Genomic DNA, 24,255 nt, shown 5'->3' with positions numbered 1-24,255 from the left:
GCCAGAAAAAAAGAAAAACCTTTTATTTTCGTGTTTAGTGTAAAAAAATTTCGGACGCTCTAGAGCGTCAGTGGCACCTCACGTTCAACTTATTATCTGTATGCCACTGATGCTCTGGCGCGTCTCATCATTTTTCTGCGAAATTATTGACACATTATATAAAGTCACAGTTTAAAAGAAATAAAACGTTTAATTGGATAAAGAGAAGTGAAATTTATGAAAAATTATAAAATGTAACAGTAAAACATAAATATGTATAAATGTAAATGTAAGATTATAAAATGTAACAAATATTGTATAATATACATAAACAACATAATAGAAAATGAAAAAAAATTAAACTTATTACAAACAAAATGTCAGTGTAGAACAGTACTGCATAAATATATTATCACTTATGGTATATTTCACAGCAATTCAAGCAATATCCTGGCTTGTCGGGACAGTCACGGCACTCATACGTAGTGTCCGTGCATTTGCCTTGAGAGGAACAAGATGTACACCTTTTTCTTTGTATTTTGGTTTTACCAGGTGCAAGTTCTCTTTTCTGAAGAGTATGTCTGAGATTCTTGGGAGTCGGCTTTTGTTCGTCTGTTGATGGCAAAAGTGATTTTACAACGTTCAGTCGGTACTCGTAAAGTGATATTTTTTTCCGGAATATTTATTATAAAGGGCATGTTCATTAGCATTACTTCAATAGTATGAAAGAACAATTTTTTATACCAGCGTAGTGATTTTCTCTCCGAGAGATAATATGACAGCATTTGATCTTGCCGATCTACACCAGACATAAATGCATTATATTTGATGATTGGCAGAGGCTTCTGCTTTATTTCATTTCGTTTATTTAAAATGTCAACCATTTCATTTTTGTATTCCATAGAAATATAAGACACTTCACGCTTATCTTTCCATTTTCCGATCATTACTCCCTGACAATACCTTTCAATAGTATCGCCTTTTCGCAATTTAGTAGTTTGAACATTCTTTGGAGTGTTTTTTCGAGTGGTTCTCAATGTGCCTGTGCAGTGTGTCTTTTTATCTAACAGTAACTTGGCCAAGTCAAAGCTATTATAATAATTGTCCATGAAAACATGGTGACCGACATTTAATTTTTCATTCAGTAAATGCAAAACAATTTTTTGTGTATGGTTTTGCCCTCCATAGTCATCTAATAAACCAGTATACACGGCAATCTTTTGCACTATTCCACTTGATGTGCTCAAAATATAAAGTTTTATACCGTACTTATGTCTTTTATTCTTTATGTATTGGCGAAACAATAATCTACCTCGCCAGAGAACCATAGATTCATCCAAAGAAAGTTCTCTATTAGGATAATATATCTCGCACATTCTTTCGTTAAAAAAATCGATAACAGGGCGTATTTTATATAACCTGTCTGTAGGTTGAGGTTCTCCAGGTTCACTATTTTTTGCAAAATGTAATGCACGTAAAATTAATAAAAACCGATTTCGGCTAATGCTATTTGCAATGCCTGCATTATGAAATAATGGGTCCTTCCATAGTCCTGAAGTCTATTCATTCTTACTGTCCCCATTTGCAAGAATGCTCCCAAAAAAACTAAAAATTCATCCACTTTTAAATCTTTCCAAAGCATTATTCGTGACTTTTCTTTCGTTTTATCGCTATTTTGTATTTCTAATGTGTAACGATTTGTTTCTTCGACTATTTTTTCCAGAAATACTTCAGTGGGGAAAAGGCGAAAATATCCGATAGGAGTACTTTCAGTTGGCTGTATTAGCAAGGACTCAGATTTTGTAAATGTATGACTTACCATGCAACTTGAATCTGTTTTCCAGTCAACCTGTCGGATTACCGGTAATTGTTGATCTTCTGTGTCAGAATCCGACATTTCTAAGTTATCCACAGCGACATCACTATCTCCTTCCGATTCGCTCGTAGAATCCCAACCGTAATCTTCATCGTCTACGCTGTCATAATCAGAAAGATCACTCTTTTCTAGTAATTCTAATATTTCGGCATCAGTCAGTTTTTTACTTACTTTCCTTTTCTTAGGCTGTGAAGGTCCTGCAATACTTGTACTGTCTGCCATTTTTAAAAATGCACAAAAAAAAATTTAAACACAAAATTTAAAAACCACGCACCGAAAATATAAAAATAATGCTTCACTAACGTGCCACAAAAACCTCATCGTTCAACCTCTAAATCCGAACTAAAACTAAAGCAGTTTACTTATCATACTCGATTGTCGCCCCAGAGTGTCACCGGCATGGGAGGTAGCGCCATGCTGACGCGCCAGCGCATCAGTGGCAGCGAATGTGTTAATAAATTTTATACAATTTTGTGGTAAGAAAAATTTTAAGTTGAGAGGCGGGAATTATTTATAAAAGGTTTTTCTGATGCCATATGGTATGCAATATAGAATTCTTTTATGGGGAGTAGGGTGTTAAAACTTTATGGCCTTTTAAATTTTTTCACAGTTAAATTCTTTTTTGAGACGTCATATTGTAATCCAAACACTTTAGATGCAACTGTTCTGCTTAGGTGTATTCATGCTAATAATTTGTAAAGAAATTCTTCAGTATTTATTAGGTTTAATCCATACAGGCTAGTTTACATTTGGTGACATTTTTAAGCTTCTTCTTGATTTTTTCCAATGCTCCCTGAGAAAGATTTGCCACATTTTGCTGCATAGGTTTAGAGAAAAAGAGGAATTTTAAAATTAAAATTATACAAATTATTAATACCTATAGGACTGACTACTCTGTTCCCTATCATCAAATTCTTTAACTAAAATAAATAAATCAACAAAATAAAAGATACTTCAGCTAACATCAGTACTGTCAATATATACTGAAAAATAGAATAACCTACTAAAACTAAGGCAAATATAGTTAAGCAGGTCTGATAGAAAGAAATAATGAGTTATACTTCATTCTTTGTATTTAATTGTTAAACAATAAGATACTTTCATGCTGTAATGAAGTTTTTAAGGAAATCTTGCCATTTTGATCAACATCCCACTTTATTACTCAAACTTACAGAATAACTGAAAAACATTTTAAGCACATGCATCTTCAAGCATGGATATTTTAAGGGCAAGATTTCTTACTTGGTATTATGTTGATGCCATAGCAATGCAAAGACATTTCAATGCATTAAAAAATAAACCGCTTTAAAACATTTTCTTCATTCTAGTCTTTTCCAGAGCATAATTAAAAGTAGCTATCACGTCAAAGAAATTACATTTACAGTTCATTGTTTAATTTCTATTGCATCCACAGTTCTGTACAGGAACAACAAATGATTAAATTAGTGTAATAAAAAAGCAATAACTTTGTATTATTATTAAAATCATTAAATCTTTCTAAGGAATAATATTGGACATACCCTATGAAACTGCACTAGCTGGCTCATTGAAATCAATATTTTTTATTAGTTTTTAAATTTAAATTTTATTTATTTATTTAATTTCTATTTTAGGTTGGCAATGCAAATGGCTAGTATACTTCCCTATGTAAAAAGGATTTGAGTTCTAAGTAATACATCTTGAATAAACAAATTATGACCGAAATTTTAGGGAAACTGAGGCAAGGGGGGAAGGAAAATATTTGTTTTTTAAAAAAAGCAACTGATGTTGGAAATGTTTAATATGCTGATTGGAATCACTGATGGTGATAATCATGGCCACAACATGATGCTCAAAATGTGCCATTAAACTTTTAGATATCACAAAGGCATACGAGGGACCGACCTATAATACTGAAAACTATGTGAGCCTTTTCTTCAGCATTACAACACCTGGCATGGTTATAACGTAACTATGAATTTTATGTAGCCATAAAGGTTTCCAATTTATTCTTCACATATACTCCTAGAAATTAAAAATATTTTATGCTATAAATATAAATATTATTTTATTACTCTGCCATTCAGATTGCAACTAAGCATATTCCAGCTCCTTTTCATCTTCCTCCCTTTTTAGTTTCACACAAATGAACAGATCAAGATAAATGCTCTCTGACACTGTTTCAATACTATTATTTTAGTACTAAAATACTTATCCTTTTCTTTGCCAAAAAATTCATTAAATAATTAATTTCATGAATTATAATTTGCATTTAATAATTTTATTCTTAGACTGATGTATATGAGGATTACAAATATCCTTAAAATGTACCTTTTATGTCCTTCAATTAGAGCATTCCATGCACTTGTTCCCAGTGGGTCAATGTGTATGCCAGTCCCAGATCTGGCAGATCCCATTACAAACCATCTGTAAGGAGGTCGCCTTTCTTCTCCAGCATATTTGAAAAGATCATCTTGGAAATAGATAGGTATGTCATAGTCATCCAGCAACTTTTTTCTCCTAGGATGCTAAATAGTACCGAGAGAAATATGTAGTACACAGAGGGCCAATAGAAATCTATAATAATAAAAGCAAGTGTAATGTGTCTGTCTGACCGAGCTCTCCAGCCAAATCTATCGCACGCAGGGACCTGGAATTTTTTATACGGAAGCACAAAGGGGCTGGCCACCAGACCTCGAAGCCCGATTTTCGATTTTTGAATTAGAAAAATTTTAAAAAAATTATTTATAATTAATTATCTGTCTGTCTGTCTGTCTGACCGAGCTCTCCAGCCAAATCTATCGCACGCAGGGACCTGGAATTTTTTATACGGAAGCACAAAGGGGCTGGCCACCAGACCTCGAAGCCCGATTTTCGATTTTTGAATTAGAAAAATTTTAAAAAAATTATTTATAATTAATTAATGACGGTTTTTTTGACTCACTGATATTATTATTTGTTTTCAAATAACGTTCGATTGTAACAATTGATTTCTTTATTCTAGCGTTAGTTTGCTGTTTTGACGATACATTAAATCGATTAATTACAATTCATTTCTTTTTTGTAGCTTGTGGGGGGGGGGGAAGAGAGAGAGACAGTCTACATGTCCTACACTACTATTCCTGCGCTATTCACTTATCTGCATTTTCTAAATGCACGGGCAATGCCGGGCGGGTACAGCTAGTAGTTAAAAAAAAAAAAAAAAAAAAAAGATTTTCATTTCAAGTAATATGAACACTGGACATGTAATTATAAAAATACTACTTGCTTTTTAAATTATGTCAAAATTACAGCAGTAAATTCCATTAATACATTTTTTTAAATGTTTATATAAGGTGTTGGCACCCCATTACCCACAAAATATTTAAAATGCTGGATGTTTGTACATTTAAATTCTAAATTTTAGATATCTAGACAGCAAACACTCATATTGAATAATTTTAATAAAAATTTACATTTTATCAACTTCACAATTAAATTTTTGACAGAAACTGAATCTTAGCGACATCTAGAAAACACTATCTCACTAGATTAATCACTTTTCAACTGCTAGAAACATCTAGTTCTGCATACAGTATATTCTGCTTCCACTATTCTCGTATACTGTGCCCAACCACAATATGCTATGCTTTACATGTGAAAATTTTGTTCATATATAAACTAATCATTTCATAAATTTGTATTTTCAGTTGCAAGCACAGTACATGTTCTTCTCTTCAAATTCAAAGGTAACATTGTAAAAAAACAATGCTTGGTAAAAAGTAAAAAATTTCCTTTAAGCCAATTGTTCTGCATCAACAACTTATTTCACTTGCATTACAACAATTTGCAGGTTCTCTTGCTTGGTTAGCAACAATTTTAAGGTTTTTGCAATAAAAAACAAACTGTTAAAATATTAGAACTTTTGCAATCCATATAAATTAACTTTCTTTTGATATAATTATATACTTATTATTACTATAGCTGCCCCAAAGTATCTGCAGAACTTCTGCATTTCTGAAATATGCCCTCCTAGTAAAAAAGGTTGCTGACCCCTAGGTTACACTATACATATAAGATGAGAGAGGTTTACATAAAGTACAGTTTAAGGATGGATCATGTTATATTAAAGCCTAGATAGTATATCCTAAAATAACAAATATACTTAAAATAACAACAATAAAACTCTAACTGGCTGACAAGCACCTAACCATGTGGACCAGCTGTTCTGTCAATGGTGAAAAGAAAGAGCGAGGTCAAAAGAAACACAAAAAACTTATCACAGACATTAGAATACACAGCAAATTGTAAAATATATTTATCATTATTGGTATTTAAAAAATCTCAGGCTTTTTAACTGTAAACAATTCATAGTTATTTTACATCAGGTTCTAAAAATTTTACAAAATTTGTGCTGTACTCATAATATGGAAGTTAATTTAGAGAAATGGTTTATCAAACATTTTTATTTACTCATCAGACTTTGCAATTACACCTTTTATATTAGGGTTCACTGGTACAGGGATTTGAATACTTGGGTGTTATTTTCAACTGTAAACTGACTTGTAAAGAGCTTTCTGAAATGATTTTAAACATGCTACTTAGAGGCTAACTTTAATGAAGAGAACTGCTGGATCTAAAAGAGGTCATTCTAGAACCATTCTTGATTTGACATACAGTTCCTAAATTCTACCTCTTATTACTTACTGTTGCGACCCCTTGTGACATATAACCAAGTGATTAATCAATACAGTCAAAAGATTTCACAACCAAACTCTCTGGCATATCACTGGTGCTATTAAAAACACCCCAGGTGATGCACTTTTACTAGTTCCACACGATATGTGCATTAAATCCATTATGAAGGAGACAGCACTAATCCTACAGGAAAAAATATTAAAAGAACTAGACAGTTTCTCCCTGTGGAGCTACTGCCTTTTATCGAAGGACAGAAACCTTAAAACTCGGAAGGATTTTCCTCAGTCAGTATTTTTCCAACAACTTCCATCATCTCATAGGTCTTTGATAGGAAGCTGAAAATTTTATGAAGTCACTATATCCAACTGATAAAAGAGAATATGTTGTCAGAATTAATGTGTTATATGAAATCCTCAAAAAAGAAACAAACGACCAAATTTTAAAATCTATGTCTTTTGAAATAACAATGCTTTGAGAGTGAATGGCTACATGTGTTCATGGACGGCTCTATGCTGGCTAACAGTATTAACGCAGGCAATGGTGTCGTTTGAAAGCTTTTTTCCATTTTACAGTGCTGTTGGAACAGAACTGCTTCTGATGCTGAGATTATGGCCATACGCAAAGCCTTATCCCAACTTGAATGTCACCTTGAACATTTTTCAAATGCTGTCCTACTCTCTGATTCTGAAGCTGCTCTTCTAGCCATTCCTTCTTTTGAATCACCAATATCTGTTGACATTTTAAAATGTCAGCAGTTATTACACAATTCAGTTCAGGATGGCAAAGAAGTTGCCATGCAATGGATACCATCACACTGTGGTCTTCATGGAAATGAGAAGCACAGAAGAGAAAGGCACCTGAAAAGGAATGTGGTTTGAGAATTCACTCATTCTGTTTCTCATTAGTCAATGATTTTTTTTGTTTGTGCTGCAAAGAGCAGACTTCTACATCAATTTTTGTGAATGATAGATTCAATTAAATCACAACACAGTGCACTGTAACAATTATCTCTGAGTGATTTGTTGCAAATCTTTGATGTCTTGTCTTAAAACTAAGATTGTCAGCACTGATAAAATAGTCGAAATCTACGATAATTTGTTCATGAAAGGAAAGATAACATAGGTTGCATACTACCTTCACAGAAACTTTTCAGAGGTTTGTGTCGAGAAACAGGAGAAGGCTTCCTAGTCGCTATATTCCAGGACATTCTGCTATGACTTTAATGGACATAATAGAAAATAATATAGCAGATTGAACTATATTCTTGGACTGCTGGAAAGGTTACATTTCATCCAAGCTGAAGGCTGCAGGACATGATCATTTCATAATAAAGCATCCATTTAATTTTATTGGCCTAATCTACTGAATGTTTCAAGGGTAATGCTAAAAGGTGGATAAAATTCCAAAGAGGCACTGCCTATCAATATTTTGACTCCTACTTAGTAGAATTCATGTGGTGCCGTCTACATCCGAAGATAAAAATGTTTTCTGCCATACTAGCAGATATATAAACTTGTTTCCCGTTTAATGTCCTCACACATTTCAGTTTATGTTTTTTTTACTATTTGAGAATGAAAAAAAATTCTTTGTTATGATAAATGCTATTTGTAATAACAAATTGCTATCTATAAACTATTCTTACAACTAGAAACTGTTTACAATTAAAAAAAAAAAAAAAAACTGTCAAAATGCGTAGCAGGTGCATAATGGAAAAGTATCCATAAAGTTATCAGCAATCGTTATTCAGGTAAGTACATACAATAGAGATAAGTACATATAATTTCATAAAAGTTTTATGAAATTCCATAAAAAAATTATTAAATTTTTCTTACTTCTCCAAAACTACTATCAAATATGTATAAAGGGCTATCATCTTTATTGTGCTGCATATAATACACAAAATATTTCATTTTTAGCTTTACACTATATCCTTCATTATCTTCACCACATTTGAATTTTTGGTTCCGATATTTGCGAGCAAGTCTCTGAAATTTAAATAAAAATTTAATATGGTGAATGCTATGAATAAAAGTTTAAAAATGACATGAGAAGCAAAAATAAACACTGTAATGCAATAAAAAAGTATTTAGATCAGCACAAGGTTACCATCCTTCCAAACAAAGTCCAAATCTATATGAATTGCTTTTTGTATGTTATCATACAAAAATGCCTTGTCAGATACTCTGAATATCAAAACTGAAATCAGTTGATCTTTACAATATGGTAACTGGTAGTTTGGCTACATTTTGGAGGCAATAAAGGTTACTACCTGGGACTTTGGTAATAATGTGAGCAGTACTCAGTTCCGATTACACATTATTTTGTGTGGGGGAAATGAGAGATCATGGGATATGTCATGTGATATTAATGGACGAATTACGGTTCTTTAATCGGAAAAGGGGGGAATTTGGACAAGTATCTGTGGATGTATATTATTTTGTATTAAGTTTCATTGTGTGTTGTGTGAAGTAGGGTTGAATAATTTTGGGATTGTATGGCGCTGTCTAAAGTGAATTGTAGATGTGATAAAGAGAATTTTTTTTTATCAAATTCTATCAAATTCGGAAAAAAAATCGTTCAGTAATTTTATTGAATCCATAATAAAAGTGTATCTACCATGTAAGAAAGATTCGGAAGAAGATTAGGTTAGTTAGACTTTGTTAAGAATGTGAGTAGTATTCAGTTCTGATTACGCATTATTTTGTGTGAGGGAAATGAGAGATCATGGGATATGTTATGTGATATTAATGGACGAATTACTGTTCTTTAATCGGGAAAAAATCTGGCAATTTTGTATTTGGCTTTATTCTGTGTTGTGTGAAATAGTGTTTGTGAATTTTTGGATCCCATGGCCGTAACTAAAGTGAATTTGAAATGGGTATTTAGTGGTATTGAAAAGGATAGTAATAAATGTTTTTTAAGGTTGTGCGAGAGAGAAATAAAGATGTTTTATTATGTTATTTATTTTATCTGGTATCTTGCTGTGAAATATAAGTATGATTTTAAATATTCTGAAACAGAAGTAAGAAAAGTGTATCCGCTACGTAATCAAGATTCTGAAGAAGATTAGGTAAGTTAGTATTTTTAATTATTTGAGGATATTATTTTTATGCATTGTTGTAAATGTAAGGTGGAAAGGAATTTGGTATTATTGAGAAAATTGTTATTAGCAATGATTTAGTTTAAAGTAATTTGGATTGTAAGGTAATTTTTATTAATTTAATGTATGTGCTCATTTATATTTTAAGTAGTGTTTTTGAATTTAATTATATTTTAATGAAATGATAGTTATTTTGTGAATTTTATGTTTGTAGGAATTTGGTATACGTTTAAGTTGAAATAAACGTGCACGGAAATAATTTAAATATTTGATATTAAGTATTTGTAATGCTTGAGGTATGAATTCGTTGGTGATGTGCATAATGTAATAGATGATTTAGAGGTAAAAGTTTCTGGATATTCTATTTATTTTATATGTGGAAATGTTGATATTTGTAAAGGGTAAATACTTTTTCGCGATCATGTAATTTCATATATGTTCTTTTTGCCGGGTTCAAAGATTGAGAAAATTGTCATGTATTTTCGTGAAATTTTTTTAATTTATGAGAAAAAAGCAGTGTACATGGATATAGTGAAGAGTGTGCGCAATGCCATTTTTGTGCAATTCTGGGATGTTTTTTTAAGTAAAAATAAGTCGACGTGTACATGGTTTAGTGATATTTTAATATGAAATGATAGTTATTTTGTGAATTTTATGCTTGTAGGAATTTGGTATATGTTTAAGTTGAAATAAACGTGCATGGAAATAATTTAAATATTTGATATTAAGTATTTGTAATGCTTGCGGTATGAATTCGTTGGTGACGTGTGTAATGTAATAGATGATTTAGAGGTAAAAGTTTTTGGATATTCTATTTATTTTATATGTGGAAATGTTCATATTTGGAAAGGGTAAATACTTTTTCGCGATCATGTAATTTCATATATGTTCTTTTTACCGGGTTTAAAGATTGAGAAAATTGTCATGTATTTTCGTGAAATTTTTGTAATTTATGAGAAAAAAGCAGTGTACATGGATATAGTGAAGAGTGTGCGCAATGTTATTTTTGTGCAATTCTGGGATGTTTTTTTAAGTAAAAATAAGTCGGCGTGTACATGGTTTATGTGTATGTGTTATTTTGAAAAATGCGTAAGGAGAATGGTATTGTGCAGTTTTTCCTAATTTTGCAGTGAATATTTGTCATGATTAAGCAGTTTTCTTTGATAAAATTTCTAGCATAAGTGTAATTCGGCTAGTAGACTGTTGGAAGAAGTGTTCAGGAGATAAAAAGAAAAGAAACATGTCTTCACTGGGAAAAAAAATAGAGGGTTGCTGTAGGAGAGTTGGTCGCCAAATTTTCGCCAAAAAATCGCCAAATTACCATAATGTAAAGATCAACCCTGAAATCTTGGCAGGGTAGCACCAAGGTCATGCGCTCATATGAATTTCATTTCATGATAAAATTCATGGCAGAAGAAAATACACACATACAACACTGAACTAACTCTATTAATATTGATTCTGTTAAGAACATTATGATGATGGAAATAATTAGATATGACAGACCTCTAAAAATGTTATTTGCATGACTATTAAGTCAATTTTGCAGCGTTATTCTGGCTTGGATTTGGGCCCTTAATTTTTTATAGTGGGTCTTCAAAGCTTGATATCTACTAAGACATTCTGGAGGGTTATATGCTTCTCGCACTGAACAAAATGTGAAATAGAACTATTTTTAATAACAATCCACCTTTTACAAAACAAATCTCTAGTTTTAAGTAACAAAGACATATATGTGAGAATTTTCATAAACCAGCCCAAATCCAATTTCAATTCTACTGATCATCTGGCATAAATTTTAATATAAACTCTTTCAATTTCAAAGGCAAACAAGTACAGGCCCCTCTTGAAATCAACAGAGTTTCAATTAAAATCTATGCGAAACACATGGTTGCAGTTTTACCTAATTTTAAGTTCCATTTTGACATGTTTCTTTTTTTCTCTCTTGATTCCCATTTCCTTATAAACACCATAGAATTAACAACATTGTTGTGACCTATGGGTTAATTGTTATCTCTTTAAATGATCAGATAAGCAGGGAGAAATTCACAATTTATTATAAAAGTTTGAGACTCGCTGCATGAAAAATAGCTAAAGAAAAACAAGAATGTTAAGTAATCCCTTCTTAGAGGATGAGAAATGTCATCAATTTCCAAAATCATTTACAAAGTAAATTCTAAATCATAATTCGATTATGTTCTTTGAAGAATCTCAGAGCCAAATCACAATTTATCCTAGCTCTTTGAACCATGTTTAAAGTACAGCACTTGGTTCTGAAGTTTCAGGAAGAATCAGTCATAAATCAGTTCAAAATGTATCAGGAAGAATCAGTTCAAAATGTATTTTTCTAAAATTTTTTGGAAGTTGCCAAGGTCGGTCAACAACTGCCAAATGTCACCAATTTGGTGAAAAAATATTTGTCAAGGCCTATCAGGAAAGTATTTGCCTATATAATTTATTCTACTTGAGCCTTTTTTTACAGTTTTAAGCATTGTTGAACTCAGAATTGAAATATCTACAATTCTATACCTCAAATAAACTCTTATACAGAAAACACATATAGCCACATTTTGATTAAACATAGACCTTAAAATTATGATTCTAAAAGCAACTAATAAATAAATAAATAGTTTAAACTACAATATTACAATAATAATATGTACATTAAATCTTTTTAACGTACATATTATTATTGTACATTAAACAATTACAGATCTATAGAATGCTATTGTAAATATCTGTAATTAAACAATTACAGATATTTACAATAGCATTTACGATAGCATTCTATAGATTTGGCAATTTTGCACTTAGTGCAAAATTGAAAAATGTGAACCCTTGCTACAGAAATAAAAATTAATATATTCAAAAAGATAGTTTATAGAGAACTCACAAAACAGGCAATAGTTTATAGTGAATAACTCAACCCAATTGCTTTTAAAGCAGGCATCCTTTCCTAAGAAAAGACAGAGCGGTTGATCTTTACATTATGGTAACTTGGCGTTTTTTTGGCGACCAACTCTCCTACAGCAACCCTCCATTTTTTTTTCCCCGCCGCCATTTTGTCTTCACGAAGTAAAGACATGTTTCTTTTCTTTTTATCTACTGAACACTTCTTCCAACAATCTACTAGCCGAATTACACTTATGCTAGAAATTTTATCTAACAAAACTACTTAATCATGACAAATATTCACTGCAAAATTGGGAAAAAGTACACAATACCATACTCCTTACGCGTTTTTCAAAATAACACATACACATAAACCATGTACACGCCGACTTATTTTTACTTAAAAAAACATCCCAGAATTGCACAAAAATGGCATTGCGCACACTCTTCACTATATCCATGTACACTGCTTTTTTCTCATAAATTAAAAAAATTTCACGAAAATACATGACAATTTTCTCAATCTTTAAACCCGGCAAAAAGAACATATATGAAATTACATGATCGCGAAAAAGTATTTACCCTTTCCAAATATGAACATTTCCACATATAAAATAAATAAAATATCCAAAAACTTTTACCTCCAAATCATCTATTACATTATACACGTCACCAACAAATTCATACCGCAAGCATTACAAATACTTAATATCAAATATTTAAATTATTTCCATGCACGTTTACTTCAACTTAAACGTATACCAAATTCCTACAAACATAAAATTCACAAAATAACTATCATTTAATTAAAATATCACTAAACCATGTACACGTCGACTTATTTTTACTTAAAAAAACATCCCAGAATTGCACAAAAATGGCATTGCATCTTTAAACCTGGTAAAAAAAACATATATGAAATTACCTGATCGCGAAAAAGTATTTAACCTTTCCAAATATGAACATTTCCACATATAAAATAAATAAAATATCCAAAAACTTTTACCTCCAAATCATCTATTACATTATACACGTCACCAACAAATTCATACCGCAAGCATTACAAATACTTAATATCAAATATTTAAATTATTTCCATGCACGTTTACTTCAACTTAAACGTATACCAAATTCCTACAAACATAAAATTCACAAAATAACTATCATTTAATTAAAATATCACTAAACCATGTACACGTCGACTTATTTTTACTTAAAAAAACATCCCAGAATTGCACAAAAATGGCATTGCGCACACTCTTCACTACATCCATGTACACTGCTTTTTTCTCATAAATTAGAAAAATTTCACGAAAATACATGACAATTTTCTCAATCTTTAAACCCGGTAAAAAGAACATATATGAAATTACCTGATAACGTATACCAAATTCCTACAAACATAAAATTCACAAAATAACTATCATTTAATTAAAATATAATTAAATTCAAAAACACTACTTAAAATATAAATGAGCACATACATTAAATTAATAAAAATTACCTTACAATCCTAATTACTTTAAACTAAATCATTGCTAATAACAATTTTCCCAATAATACCAAATTCCTTTACTTCCACCTTACATTTAGAACAATGCATAAAAATAATATCCTCAAGTAATTAAAAATACTAACTTACCTAATCTTCTTCAGAATCTTGATTACGTGTCCAATAAACTTTTCTTTAGCTACGGCCATGGTATCCAAAAATTCACAAACACTGTTTCACACAACACAGAATAAACCAAATACAAAATTTCCAGATTTCCCCCTTTTTCCGATTCAAGAACCGTAATTTGTCCATTAATATCACATGACATATCCCATGATCTCTCATTTCCCTCACACAAAATAATGCGTAATCGGAACTGAGTACTGCTCACATTATTACCAAAGTCCCAGGTAGTAACCTTTATCGCCTCCAAAATGTCGCCAAACTACCAGTTACCATATTGTAAAGATCAACCGACAGGGCTACATATCCAGTTCATATATAATAGATGAAAAATGAACAAAACAAATATCATAAGCTTATCACAGTTAAACAGAAGATTTCACTTTACACTGAAAGGTACGTAAGTTATTAAATACAACAAAGCATATAGAGGATTATCTGTCTAAGGGAAGGGATGCCTTAATAGAGGACTTCATAATGAAAACCATCTCTATAACATTACACTTGGAAGAAATATCAAAAACCAAACATGCGGCCAGCATGGTATAGAACCTTGCTCGAACTCCCAGTATTATGATTAAGATTATGCCTAAGTACTTGAATCCAAATTTTACTGCACTTACTTTTTTTAAATCAACAAAGGAAAATATTAAAATATTTATCTCCCATTTCAAAATTTACATATGCCTCTCTGCTGGAATGTAAGGAAGCTGGCTGCTGAGCCTAGATTTGAATCCCAAAGATGACACAGATGCTTATAAATATAGTGTCCTTGTGACATTTGAGAATTTAAAATACTGGCAAGATGGAAGTCCATTCGAAGGTTAGTGGGCGATAAAAGAGGTAGAAGAGTCTTGGACTCATACCTGGACTGTTTTCCATCAAAAATGAAATGAAGCTTACCCTTTCTCAGAGCTATTAATTCAGTTGACCTCTATGGTGCACCCCGAGCAACATCTTCGTGATGAGACAGCAAAATGGTCAAACGATTCACCACTGCTTACAAATACTTAACTAAAATCTGTTTCTTTAAAACAGGTACTTCAAAGCCATTACCTGTCCCTCTCCATTTGCTACCATAATGCATGTCATCATCATGGCACAGCACTTATTTTCTGCACCTCATCTGAGACTGCAGTTCATGTCAGCCGAGCCTTCATTTGTGTATTTTTCATGAAATAATACACTCTAAGCAGAAATGGGTTGAAGGGAAAAATTAGGTGACTGCAGCTGTCATCCCAGAGTTTAAATGCAAGCCAGGGAGGGGAGGCAGAAAATGACTCTGTTCCTGTTTTAGAGTTACAGAGCTTCAAGTGTCTGGTTTAAGGGGGGAGGAAGGGAGAAGGGAAATGACTAACACAGTTAACAAATTCATATAATATGGACTTAAAATTATATACTATCCAGATGATATTTTAAATACCTGTAAAGTCCATTTATAACGAGCTTTCCAATGATCCGTGCATCCAGTAATTACAACTGGTTTGTATAATTTTTCATACTTTTCGATGAAAACATCTGGAGGTACATCTTTCACATTGATGCGTTCCACATTATCCTTAACAGACTTTAAATTAAGCTCAAAAGTGCCAGCATAATTTAGTTTTGACCATCCATTTCCATCTTTGTCATTCAATTCTAAAAATAATTGCATACAATAATTCTTACTGTTAAAACAGATTAGTTAGAATTAAATACTTTTTAATTGTTTTTGCACTTAGATTAGAAATAATAACAGGCTTTCATTACTATCAGATTTTGTACACATTGGATATTTTATGTGTAAGATAGTTGAGTTATTTTACACAGATACTCAGTATATACCTTGAAAGAGTGTAACATAGTACATCACAAAAACTTATAGATGGGGCTGCCTTCTTCCAAGCTAAGTTAAAACATATCGCTGTGTACATGGAACCTTGTCAAATAATTTTGGTTAGAAACTTTACGTTTTTGCTATCTAAATTTTTAGCTTAAATTGTGTGTTCAAAACGTGATTTTAGGCTTAAAGTTCGAAATGTAGACAAACAAATTAGATAGTAATATGGCAGCATGGAGTTTCTCGCCAAAAATGTTTGGCGAGAAATTTGGCGACTTGAGGGCGCATATCAGAGTAGTTCTTTAAAAAAATAGACAGAGAAGGTTTTACATTCAACTTTTATTGGCTACCTCAAATATTTATTCTTATAATATGGCTTTAAACTTCTAATCTTCATTACAGTTGCTTTCAATCTTTTCTTTAATACTGGGAAAAAAAAAAAAAAATTCCATGCTGATTCCATCGAAACGTAACACTTCAATTTGCTTAATTATTAAATTGTACAATAACAGTATATTAAAATTAATTCAATTTTTTAAATACAAATTAAATGCATTGCTATTCAAATAAATAACATCCTTAACTTATGTAACGATAAGTATTTTTTAAGAAAGTTATAACATATTATGAAACAGTATATATCATCATTTTCTTTGATGATAAGTTTAAAAAGAGTAATAATAATTTAAAAAGAGTAGGATAATTTAAATTAACAAAATTAGGCCTTTTATTGTACTATTAAAATGTTTCTATTTTTTAAATAGAGAAAACACCCAACATGAACTAAATGCAAGAAATGTTTCGAGAATCGCAAGTTGGAAAATAGTTTTGAAATTGCGTAATTATATTACTTATACGAATGTACAGCATGCTTACCGGGCCTAGCTCTAGCTTTAGCTTCATTAATTCTTTTGTAAGCCCGTCTCAGAAATTTGTCAGAATCTAGATCCATATAATGTAGGAAATAAGATCGCTGTTTTTATCTTAACTACGAAATAATTTGAGAAACCAGAAACAAAAAAATCTGCACCATAAACATTTACCCTCATTCACAGGGAGAAACTTACTGTTGAGTTGCGTTGAGAACTAATAGCACTGATTGTTTCATATATTTACTAAATGAATAGCATATAAAATTAAAATTTAAGTCTTTTAAATAATGATAATTGTTTTAAAAATTAACTAAATAATGTAGTTAATGATATGCTTTTAATTTGCATTTGGTAACATTTTAAGATAATAAATAAATTGTCAGCTGGATCCGGAGATGTTTTGAGGAGAACTGAACTGAAATGATGCTAAAGTTTGATAATTGTATGTTTGTGTATTTAAGCTGAACGAATTTAAGTTTATTAATTTTATCTGTTAGACGTAGATAAAAATTTGATCATGCAGTCAAGTTTAATTTTTCAAAAAATTACAAGACGTTTTCTGCATAAATTTTGTGAATATAAAGCAACTAATAGCAAATATATGACTTCTGCTATTTTGTCACGTTCAGGTTATACAAGCTCAGCTCAGAATGTTCGGTATTTGTTACCAGTTGCTCCTGAAAGTTTAATACCAAAGCGTTCAATAAAGATTTGGCCTCAGTTGTTTTCAGAAAGTGCTGAAGGTGTTGAGGAAGAGAATGATCAAGAAAAGAAGCCCGCAGTCGATCCATCGAAAGACAGAACTAAAATTATTTCTCCTGAAACTAGTATTCGTTATATGAAAAGTAAAGCATATAAAACTACTTACGGGGATGAACCTGTATGGGTAAAATATCGGCGTAATTTTAAGGGTCAATTTACTCCAAGGAAAACTCGCAAAACTTGTATTAGAGGAGGTGTAATAACATGTGGCAGTCCTTGCCCCATATGTAGGGATGAATATTTGGTTCTTCATTATACAAATGTGGAACTTCTCAAACAGTTTATTAACCCTTATACTGGTGAAATATACGATACAAGGAAGATTCATATTTGCCAAAAAAGATTATTTCAATTACAAATTGCTATTGAAAAAGCCAAATTTTATGGACTTCTAACCTATGATGTGCCTTTTAGGGAGTATGATTATAAAGAGTACTACCCTGAATGGAATAGCTGAGTACTGGAAAATAAAAATCTATGATTAGAGTCTGTTCCACTCAATGAAAGTATGTAATATAACCATACAGTGTGGGTAAACAGTATATTAGCTGTTGATATTTAGTAACATTTGTAGCAAACATCAATCAGACAGATTTATAACTGTATGAATACCCTTTTAATGACATAGTCGTTCTTCTGTCATTGATATTATATCTAAGAATTAAAATTAATTATCTCTTTCTTAATATTTAAGGCTATAAGAAATAAGGATAAAAAATTAACATATTGTAGGGTTTAGTTTAATATAGTTTCAATTAATATTAAATTTTTAACCTGCCCCAAATTCAAACTTAGTTTAACATTGTTTTTTTTTTTTTTTTAGAAATTTTTTTTATTATTATTAAAATCTTAATTTAAAAGTAATTTTTGCATAGTTTGAAATTTGATATCAGCATGTTCCACATATTAAATTCATAAAGAGTAAAAAACTTAATATGGCTTTATGTAAACAATTTGTAATTATTATCTACCATTAGTAAATTTTTACGGAAGCACTTCCACAGAGAACCCGGTAAATGTAAACATCACCAACTTTGGCGATAATAGTTCAAACCTGGTAACCTAGCTAATTCATCACATTCCCTTGTGCAAAGGTTGTCGTTTGCATTTGGAGATTTATATTATTCTTCTCTTATTTATTATTATTTTTTCTGAATTTTTTAACAACAAATAGAAATATTTTCGCATAATTAAAGAAATTTTTGTCGAAAGATGCCGGTTCTCGGCTCGTCAGTTCGGGATCAAAGGAAGAAAATATGGCGGGAGGGGTGAATGCTAATTTGTAACATGGCTGTTCACGTTATGTTCATAATTATTAACAGCTGTAAGCATGCAGAACCATGAATTTTCCAACCCCTATAATAATTTTAAAAAAATAAATATAAATAAAAGTATAAAGTTCTAGTTTTATCAACAATGCTACTGAAGAAAATTTGATTACTGTTGAAGGTTATTTGTATTGTGAAATATATTATGAAACAGGACAGGTATTTGTTTCAGCGTAAAATGCTTTAAGCTGTATGCAAGTAACTTGAAAAAAAAATACTGAAAATTATGTAAGATGGATGTATTAAACGTCATGCATTCATTAATTTATTACATAGGCCTGTCTGGTTTAATCCTAGTATCCGATGCACATGGGATTTGGCGACTTTATGATGAGCAGTAAAAATGGGACATATATGATGAGTAATTAACGGGTCATTCAAAGAAAATTTGTAGTTAAACATAGTATACTTTGATACTTTTGATATGCCTGTTTCAGAAGGAATTATATCCCGCTATAACAGGCACCTCGAATAACCCTGGGTAGAGGAGACATAACATACAGTGCTTCGCAGGAATACCTTGATAAGGGATTGCAGGAAGATTGTGTAGATGTGGCCCAGGCCAGTGTAAATGAAGAAGTCATACTTGAAACTTCAAAAATTGGCTGGCAGAAGTTAGGAGTATTTATGGGGGGTTCCGATAAATGTGGGTTGCATAGGGCCTTAAATTGATGTCAATTTCTAGGAGCATATACTTAAAATTGTCAGAATAATTTACCTCCGTGTTGGTGATAGCTTTCTTGAAAAAATTATTATTTAGTTTATTGATGAATAACGCCAGATTTTGGAGTTTAAGGTCTCTGTGTAGCTGTTCATTACGAACGAACCGGGGGGCTCCTGTGATTTTTCGTAAGTAGTTGTTTTGGAAAATGTGCAATTTATTTAATACGGAAGGGGGGAACAGAGCACCATGCAGGGGAGGCATATGTAAGGATGGGTCTTAATATTGATGTGTAAATGTGTTTCTTGCGAGCAAGATCCAGTGGTGAGGAGGCGTCAAGAAAGTTTCAGAGCTTCCTAGAGACTCCTATGGCTTTCCCGATGGTCATGGATGAACCTGTATGGGTAAAATATCGGCGTAATTTTAAGGGTCAATTTACTCCAAGGAAAACTCGCAAAACTTGTATTAGAGGAGGTGTAATAACAACTGGCAGTCCCTGCCCCATATGTAGGGATGAATATTTGGTTCTTCATTATACAAATGTGGAACTTCTCAAACAGTTTATTAACCCTTATACTGGTGAAATATACGATACAAGGAAGATTCATATTTGCCAAAAAAGATTATTTCAATTACAAATTGCTATTGAAAAAGCCAAATTTTATGGACTTCTAACCTATGATGTGCCTTTTAGGGAGTATGATTATAAAGAGTACTACCCTGAATGGAATAGCTGAGTGCTGGAAAATAAGGAGTGAGGACCCCATGTAAGCGAGCCGTTAAAACGAACTCCCAAGTATGTAGCCTCTCTGACTTTGGGTAAACATAGTATATACTATGTATATAGTATATATATACTATGTGTGTATAGTATGTATATAGACGTTCTTTGGATCATTTTTGGTGTTGGCGATAATTTTCAAAGTCTCGCCAAGGCTGCACCGTAAACTAGGATTTTACCGGCATGGTTCTTACCGAAATAAATCAATCAACAGGCAAAGTTCTTAATAATGAAAAAATACACTTGTAATAGAAATATTAGTATTCTATATGAATTAGAGAAAATATGTATAAGTATAATAATGTAAACGTAAGTATAAGAATACTAATTTTTATTTTTTAAATGAATTTTTACTTCATGTTATGTTTAATACATTGTTTTCTGCGCTAACTTGAATTTAATACAAATTTATTTTCGTATATCACGTTTAACCTGTTAGTTTTACATCTACATACTTATTATCTGTGAATTTTTACTAACATTGTCTGCTGACTTGAATTTACATACACTAAAAACCACATTTACAAAATATCACGTTCGATGAGACGCGAGCTTGGCGAGTAAAAATGCAACGGCGCCAATGGGTTCTCTGCGGATGAAAGACACATTTTGATGTATGTAAGATGTCCTTTCACTGGAATTAAAAAATATGGGTATTTTTCTGTTATCGGGACCGGATTCAGAAATGTATGTATGTAGGTACGAATGTGCTCGCACACACATGTAAAACATACATGCATCCATACATATCTGGTCCCAATAGCAGAAAAGTACTAATATATTCTGTTAAAAGATTTGTATCTGTAGGATATTAATCACATTCTGAAATTAATTGCAGCAAAATAAATTAGTTTTTGAACATTTTACGGTTTGGGAAAAAGAATAAACATATTGTATGCTAATATATAAGTGTAATATTGATTTCAAGTATACAAAATATACTAGCCTTGTGAACTTTTCAAATAGCTGTTATTTTAATGGAAATGCCTGTTCTGGTACAAATGAGGATAATAGCTTAGCAAGAGTCTTTTAAGCTTAGTCAGTGTCATTGAATTTTGTTGGAAAGTCACTGATTATTAAAGATTTGTGCTTGTTACAACTAAATAATGAAATTCTGTGTTGTTTTCTTTTGAAGGTATATTTCTTGTGAACATCCACAGAAAGCCCATTGTTGATATTTCAAAAATACTAGTTGATACATAATTAATTTCTGATGGTAGTTGTACTTGAAATTTGACTGAACAGTGTAAATATTCTTACAGTCTCGAACTCTCTTTGCATCAGTAATTGTACATTTTTTTAACAACGGAACTGATATTCTCGTATTTGAATTTGCTGTATCATCACTACTCCTCTTTATTTTGTTGTCAGAACTACCATGGCTTATAAAATTTGTAATTCTGATTAGTATTCGGAACCCTATCGCACTTATATCTGATTGTAAGAAAGCATCTTTCCTGGACTGCAGATATTTGGATTATGATTTAATAATGAACACTGAATAAAATCTTTTTCACTTCATGTATAAATGTTGGTGTAGTTGGTTGATTATTTGACTATCACAGAGCATGCATAGTCTGCTTGAAATAGGAACTATGCCATCATTGTGGACTTTTTATCCAGGAGTATACACGCTTATATGAGTTACACGAGCACGCACACTTAGTCCAAAAGACCCAGTTCTTGTATATTGTAAATCTTTAGAAAAAAGTGTTATATCTATGCCAATAATAGATTTTGTAATGAAACTTATTAAAATATTTGCATTAAAATTTTAAATTTCTCCAAATGCTTTTGTGAAATAAAATTTCTTAAAAGAATAGAAAATCGTATTATATATTAGTATACGGGGAAAATAGTATAGTTTTATTGTGTATCGATTCTTATTAGCAATATAGATGCAGAAAAAAATATATGACAACAAATGTTAAGAGCACATTGAATAAAGTGTTGTCATATGTTCCAAATACAAATATTTGGCACAGTGTGTCCTCGTTTTTCTGTGCTTTTTCACTAGACAAAGACTGCATCTTTTTTTTTTTTCGTTTTCAATAAATTTTTTCTAATAAAGCAATTTATGTCATGCTCTCATTTTCAGAATCTATATCAATTTCTGAATCAGTATGATGTCAACTAATAGTTCATTAACATTTCCATTCTCATTTTCTTTAATACATTCTTCGCCAATTGATACACCTAATAACGTTTGCAGCATTTCTTCCTCGTAAGATAAATTACGAGACATGCTTTGACACACTACGAGACATGCAAGATTTTGTGCTGTCTATATTATCGCAAATCAACTATGTAATGGTAATATGAATAGGCGTCATGGGCCTAAAAGTCCCAGTTCAATCAAAATTAAAGCTGCAGCGGAAAAACTTCAGAAACATAAAGAGGTCAACCTCAGACACGACTACATTGGACCTGAATAACTATTCAAGTCATCTCTCCACCTGTGTTTCCAGGACATATACAGCTTATATCCTTCATCATAACATATTGCATTTGTTGTCCTGATTTGTCACATGATTTTTGTTAAAAACTAGTTAAGAATGGTCAATGAATCCCAAGCAGAGAGAAAAATATTGACTCTGGTTATATTTTTTAACCCTGATTTAATATTTTAAGATTATTGTAAGTATTTAAATTTGAGGTAAAAGGGAGTTATCGAGAGCATTTAAGAAACTAAAAAACAGCATATATCTTATATATACAGTGTATTTATAAACACTTTGTGTTTTATGAAAATTCTAGCAACAAAAGTTACAGTTTGTGCTTCACCATGAATAAACAATTCTGAATATTTGCACTGATATGTCACGATATTTGCATATGCAATCAGGTTGAGATTTTATTTGCTTAAAATCTGTGGGAGAGTTGGTTAGATATGTAAGTGTAATATCAGAATCAAAGTTCTGCAGTGTGTAGTTTTTCATTGCTGTTTTTGAGGGCTGGCACTATGTTCATTTTTGCTTTGCTTCTATTTTTTATATATATGAGATAATATAATCAATATTTCTTTAGTAAATAAATTATTAACTTACTTTGCAGCAATTGCGCAAGTAGAAGAATAACTCAATTTTGCACTTAGTGAATTTAAGATATATATATATATATATATAATATTTGTCATTCTCGTGAGTTTGGAAAAACAAATTTCTCCTGAAGCATAGTAAACTGTGTCTGTGATCGTGTTTGAAATTGTTGGAGTTTTATACAGTATCTACTCCAAATTGAGCTGTTTTTCCAACTTCTTTTCTAAAACTTTTGGAAGGCAAAATGCTGCTTTAATAACAAATGCTAAAATCAGAAACAGTTATTGCTGATATGACAGAGTGTTTAATGAAATCAATGATTGGAAGCCTCAGCTTCAAGGTGATGACTTGTCTAATTTCTGCATTTGTGGCAAAGCTTAAATGCATAAAAGAAACTTGGAATGGAGAGACTTTAACTGCATTACAAATTTGTAAACTGTATGAAAAAGTAACACAGATGAACTTCAGTTCATTTTTGGCTTTCTTCATCTTTGGCTTCATCTGTGGAATTGGACTTCAGAAATCCTGAGCCATTTAAACCCACTTTTTGTTTGATTTCAAAAGCTTCTCTAACCTTAAAAGAATTTTTAAGCTAAAAATAAATGAATAGCTGAAATTTTAATTTAGATTAGGATATCTCAAAACTTAGTTTATGGTACAGAGATTTCTCATAGACTTTTTATCTTCTCCAGTGGGAAGTGGGTTCTGCGCAATAACAATTTCAATAACTGAAAAATGAAACTGACTGCAGATCACAGAGATTTGAAAATGTTAAAAATGAGCAGAATATTGAAAAATTGATAGAAACTCATT

The 24,255-nt window shown here is 31.4% G+C and overlaps 2 protein-coding genes across 2 annotated transcripts in view; one reads left to right on the top strand and one right to left on the bottom strand.

Moving 5' to 3' along the window:
- The window catches only part of JMJD6 (Bifunctional arginine demethylase and lysyl-hydroxylase PSR), a 33,527-nt gene extending 16,455 nt beyond the window's left edge, over positions 1–17,072 (bottom strand). The window contains exons 1-4 of the mRNA XM_035360745.2: positions 16,877–17,072; positions 15,605–15,819; positions 8,344–8,496; positions 4,166–4,362 (exon numbers count right to left, since the gene is read on the bottom strand). Of these exons, the coding sequence (XP_035216636.1) occupies positions 4,166–4,362; positions 8,344–8,496; positions 15,605–15,819; positions 16,877–16,952 (641 nt within the window). The 5' untranslated portion in view covers positions 16,953–17,072. The remainder of the gene's footprint in view (positions 1–4,165; positions 4,363–8,343; positions 8,497–15,604; positions 15,820–16,876) is intronic.
- Positions 17,073–17,288: 216 nt separating this feature from the next.
- On the top strand, positions 17,289–18,120 carry mRpS18B (mitochondrial ribosomal protein S18B). The gene has a single exon (XM_085823380.1). The coding sequence runs from the start codon at positions 17,390–17,392 to the stop codon at positions 18,089–18,091; it is 702 nt and encodes a 233-aa protein (XP_085679506.1). The 5' UTR covers positions 17,289–17,389; the 3' UTR covers positions 18,092–18,120.
- The last annotated feature ends 6,135 nt before the right edge of the window (positions 18,121–24,255 follow it).

This window comes from Stegodyphus dumicola, chromosome 9, assembly GCF_044657685.1.
Source record: "Stegodyphus dumicola isolate Sdum_Otavi_A_Nest chromosome 9, ASM4465768v1".
NCBI classification, from domain to species: domain Eukaryota; kingdom Metazoa; phylum Arthropoda; class Arachnida; order Araneae; family Eresidae; genus Stegodyphus; species Stegodyphus dumicola.
This window is presented reverse-complemented; position numbering and strand designations above follow the sequence as displayed.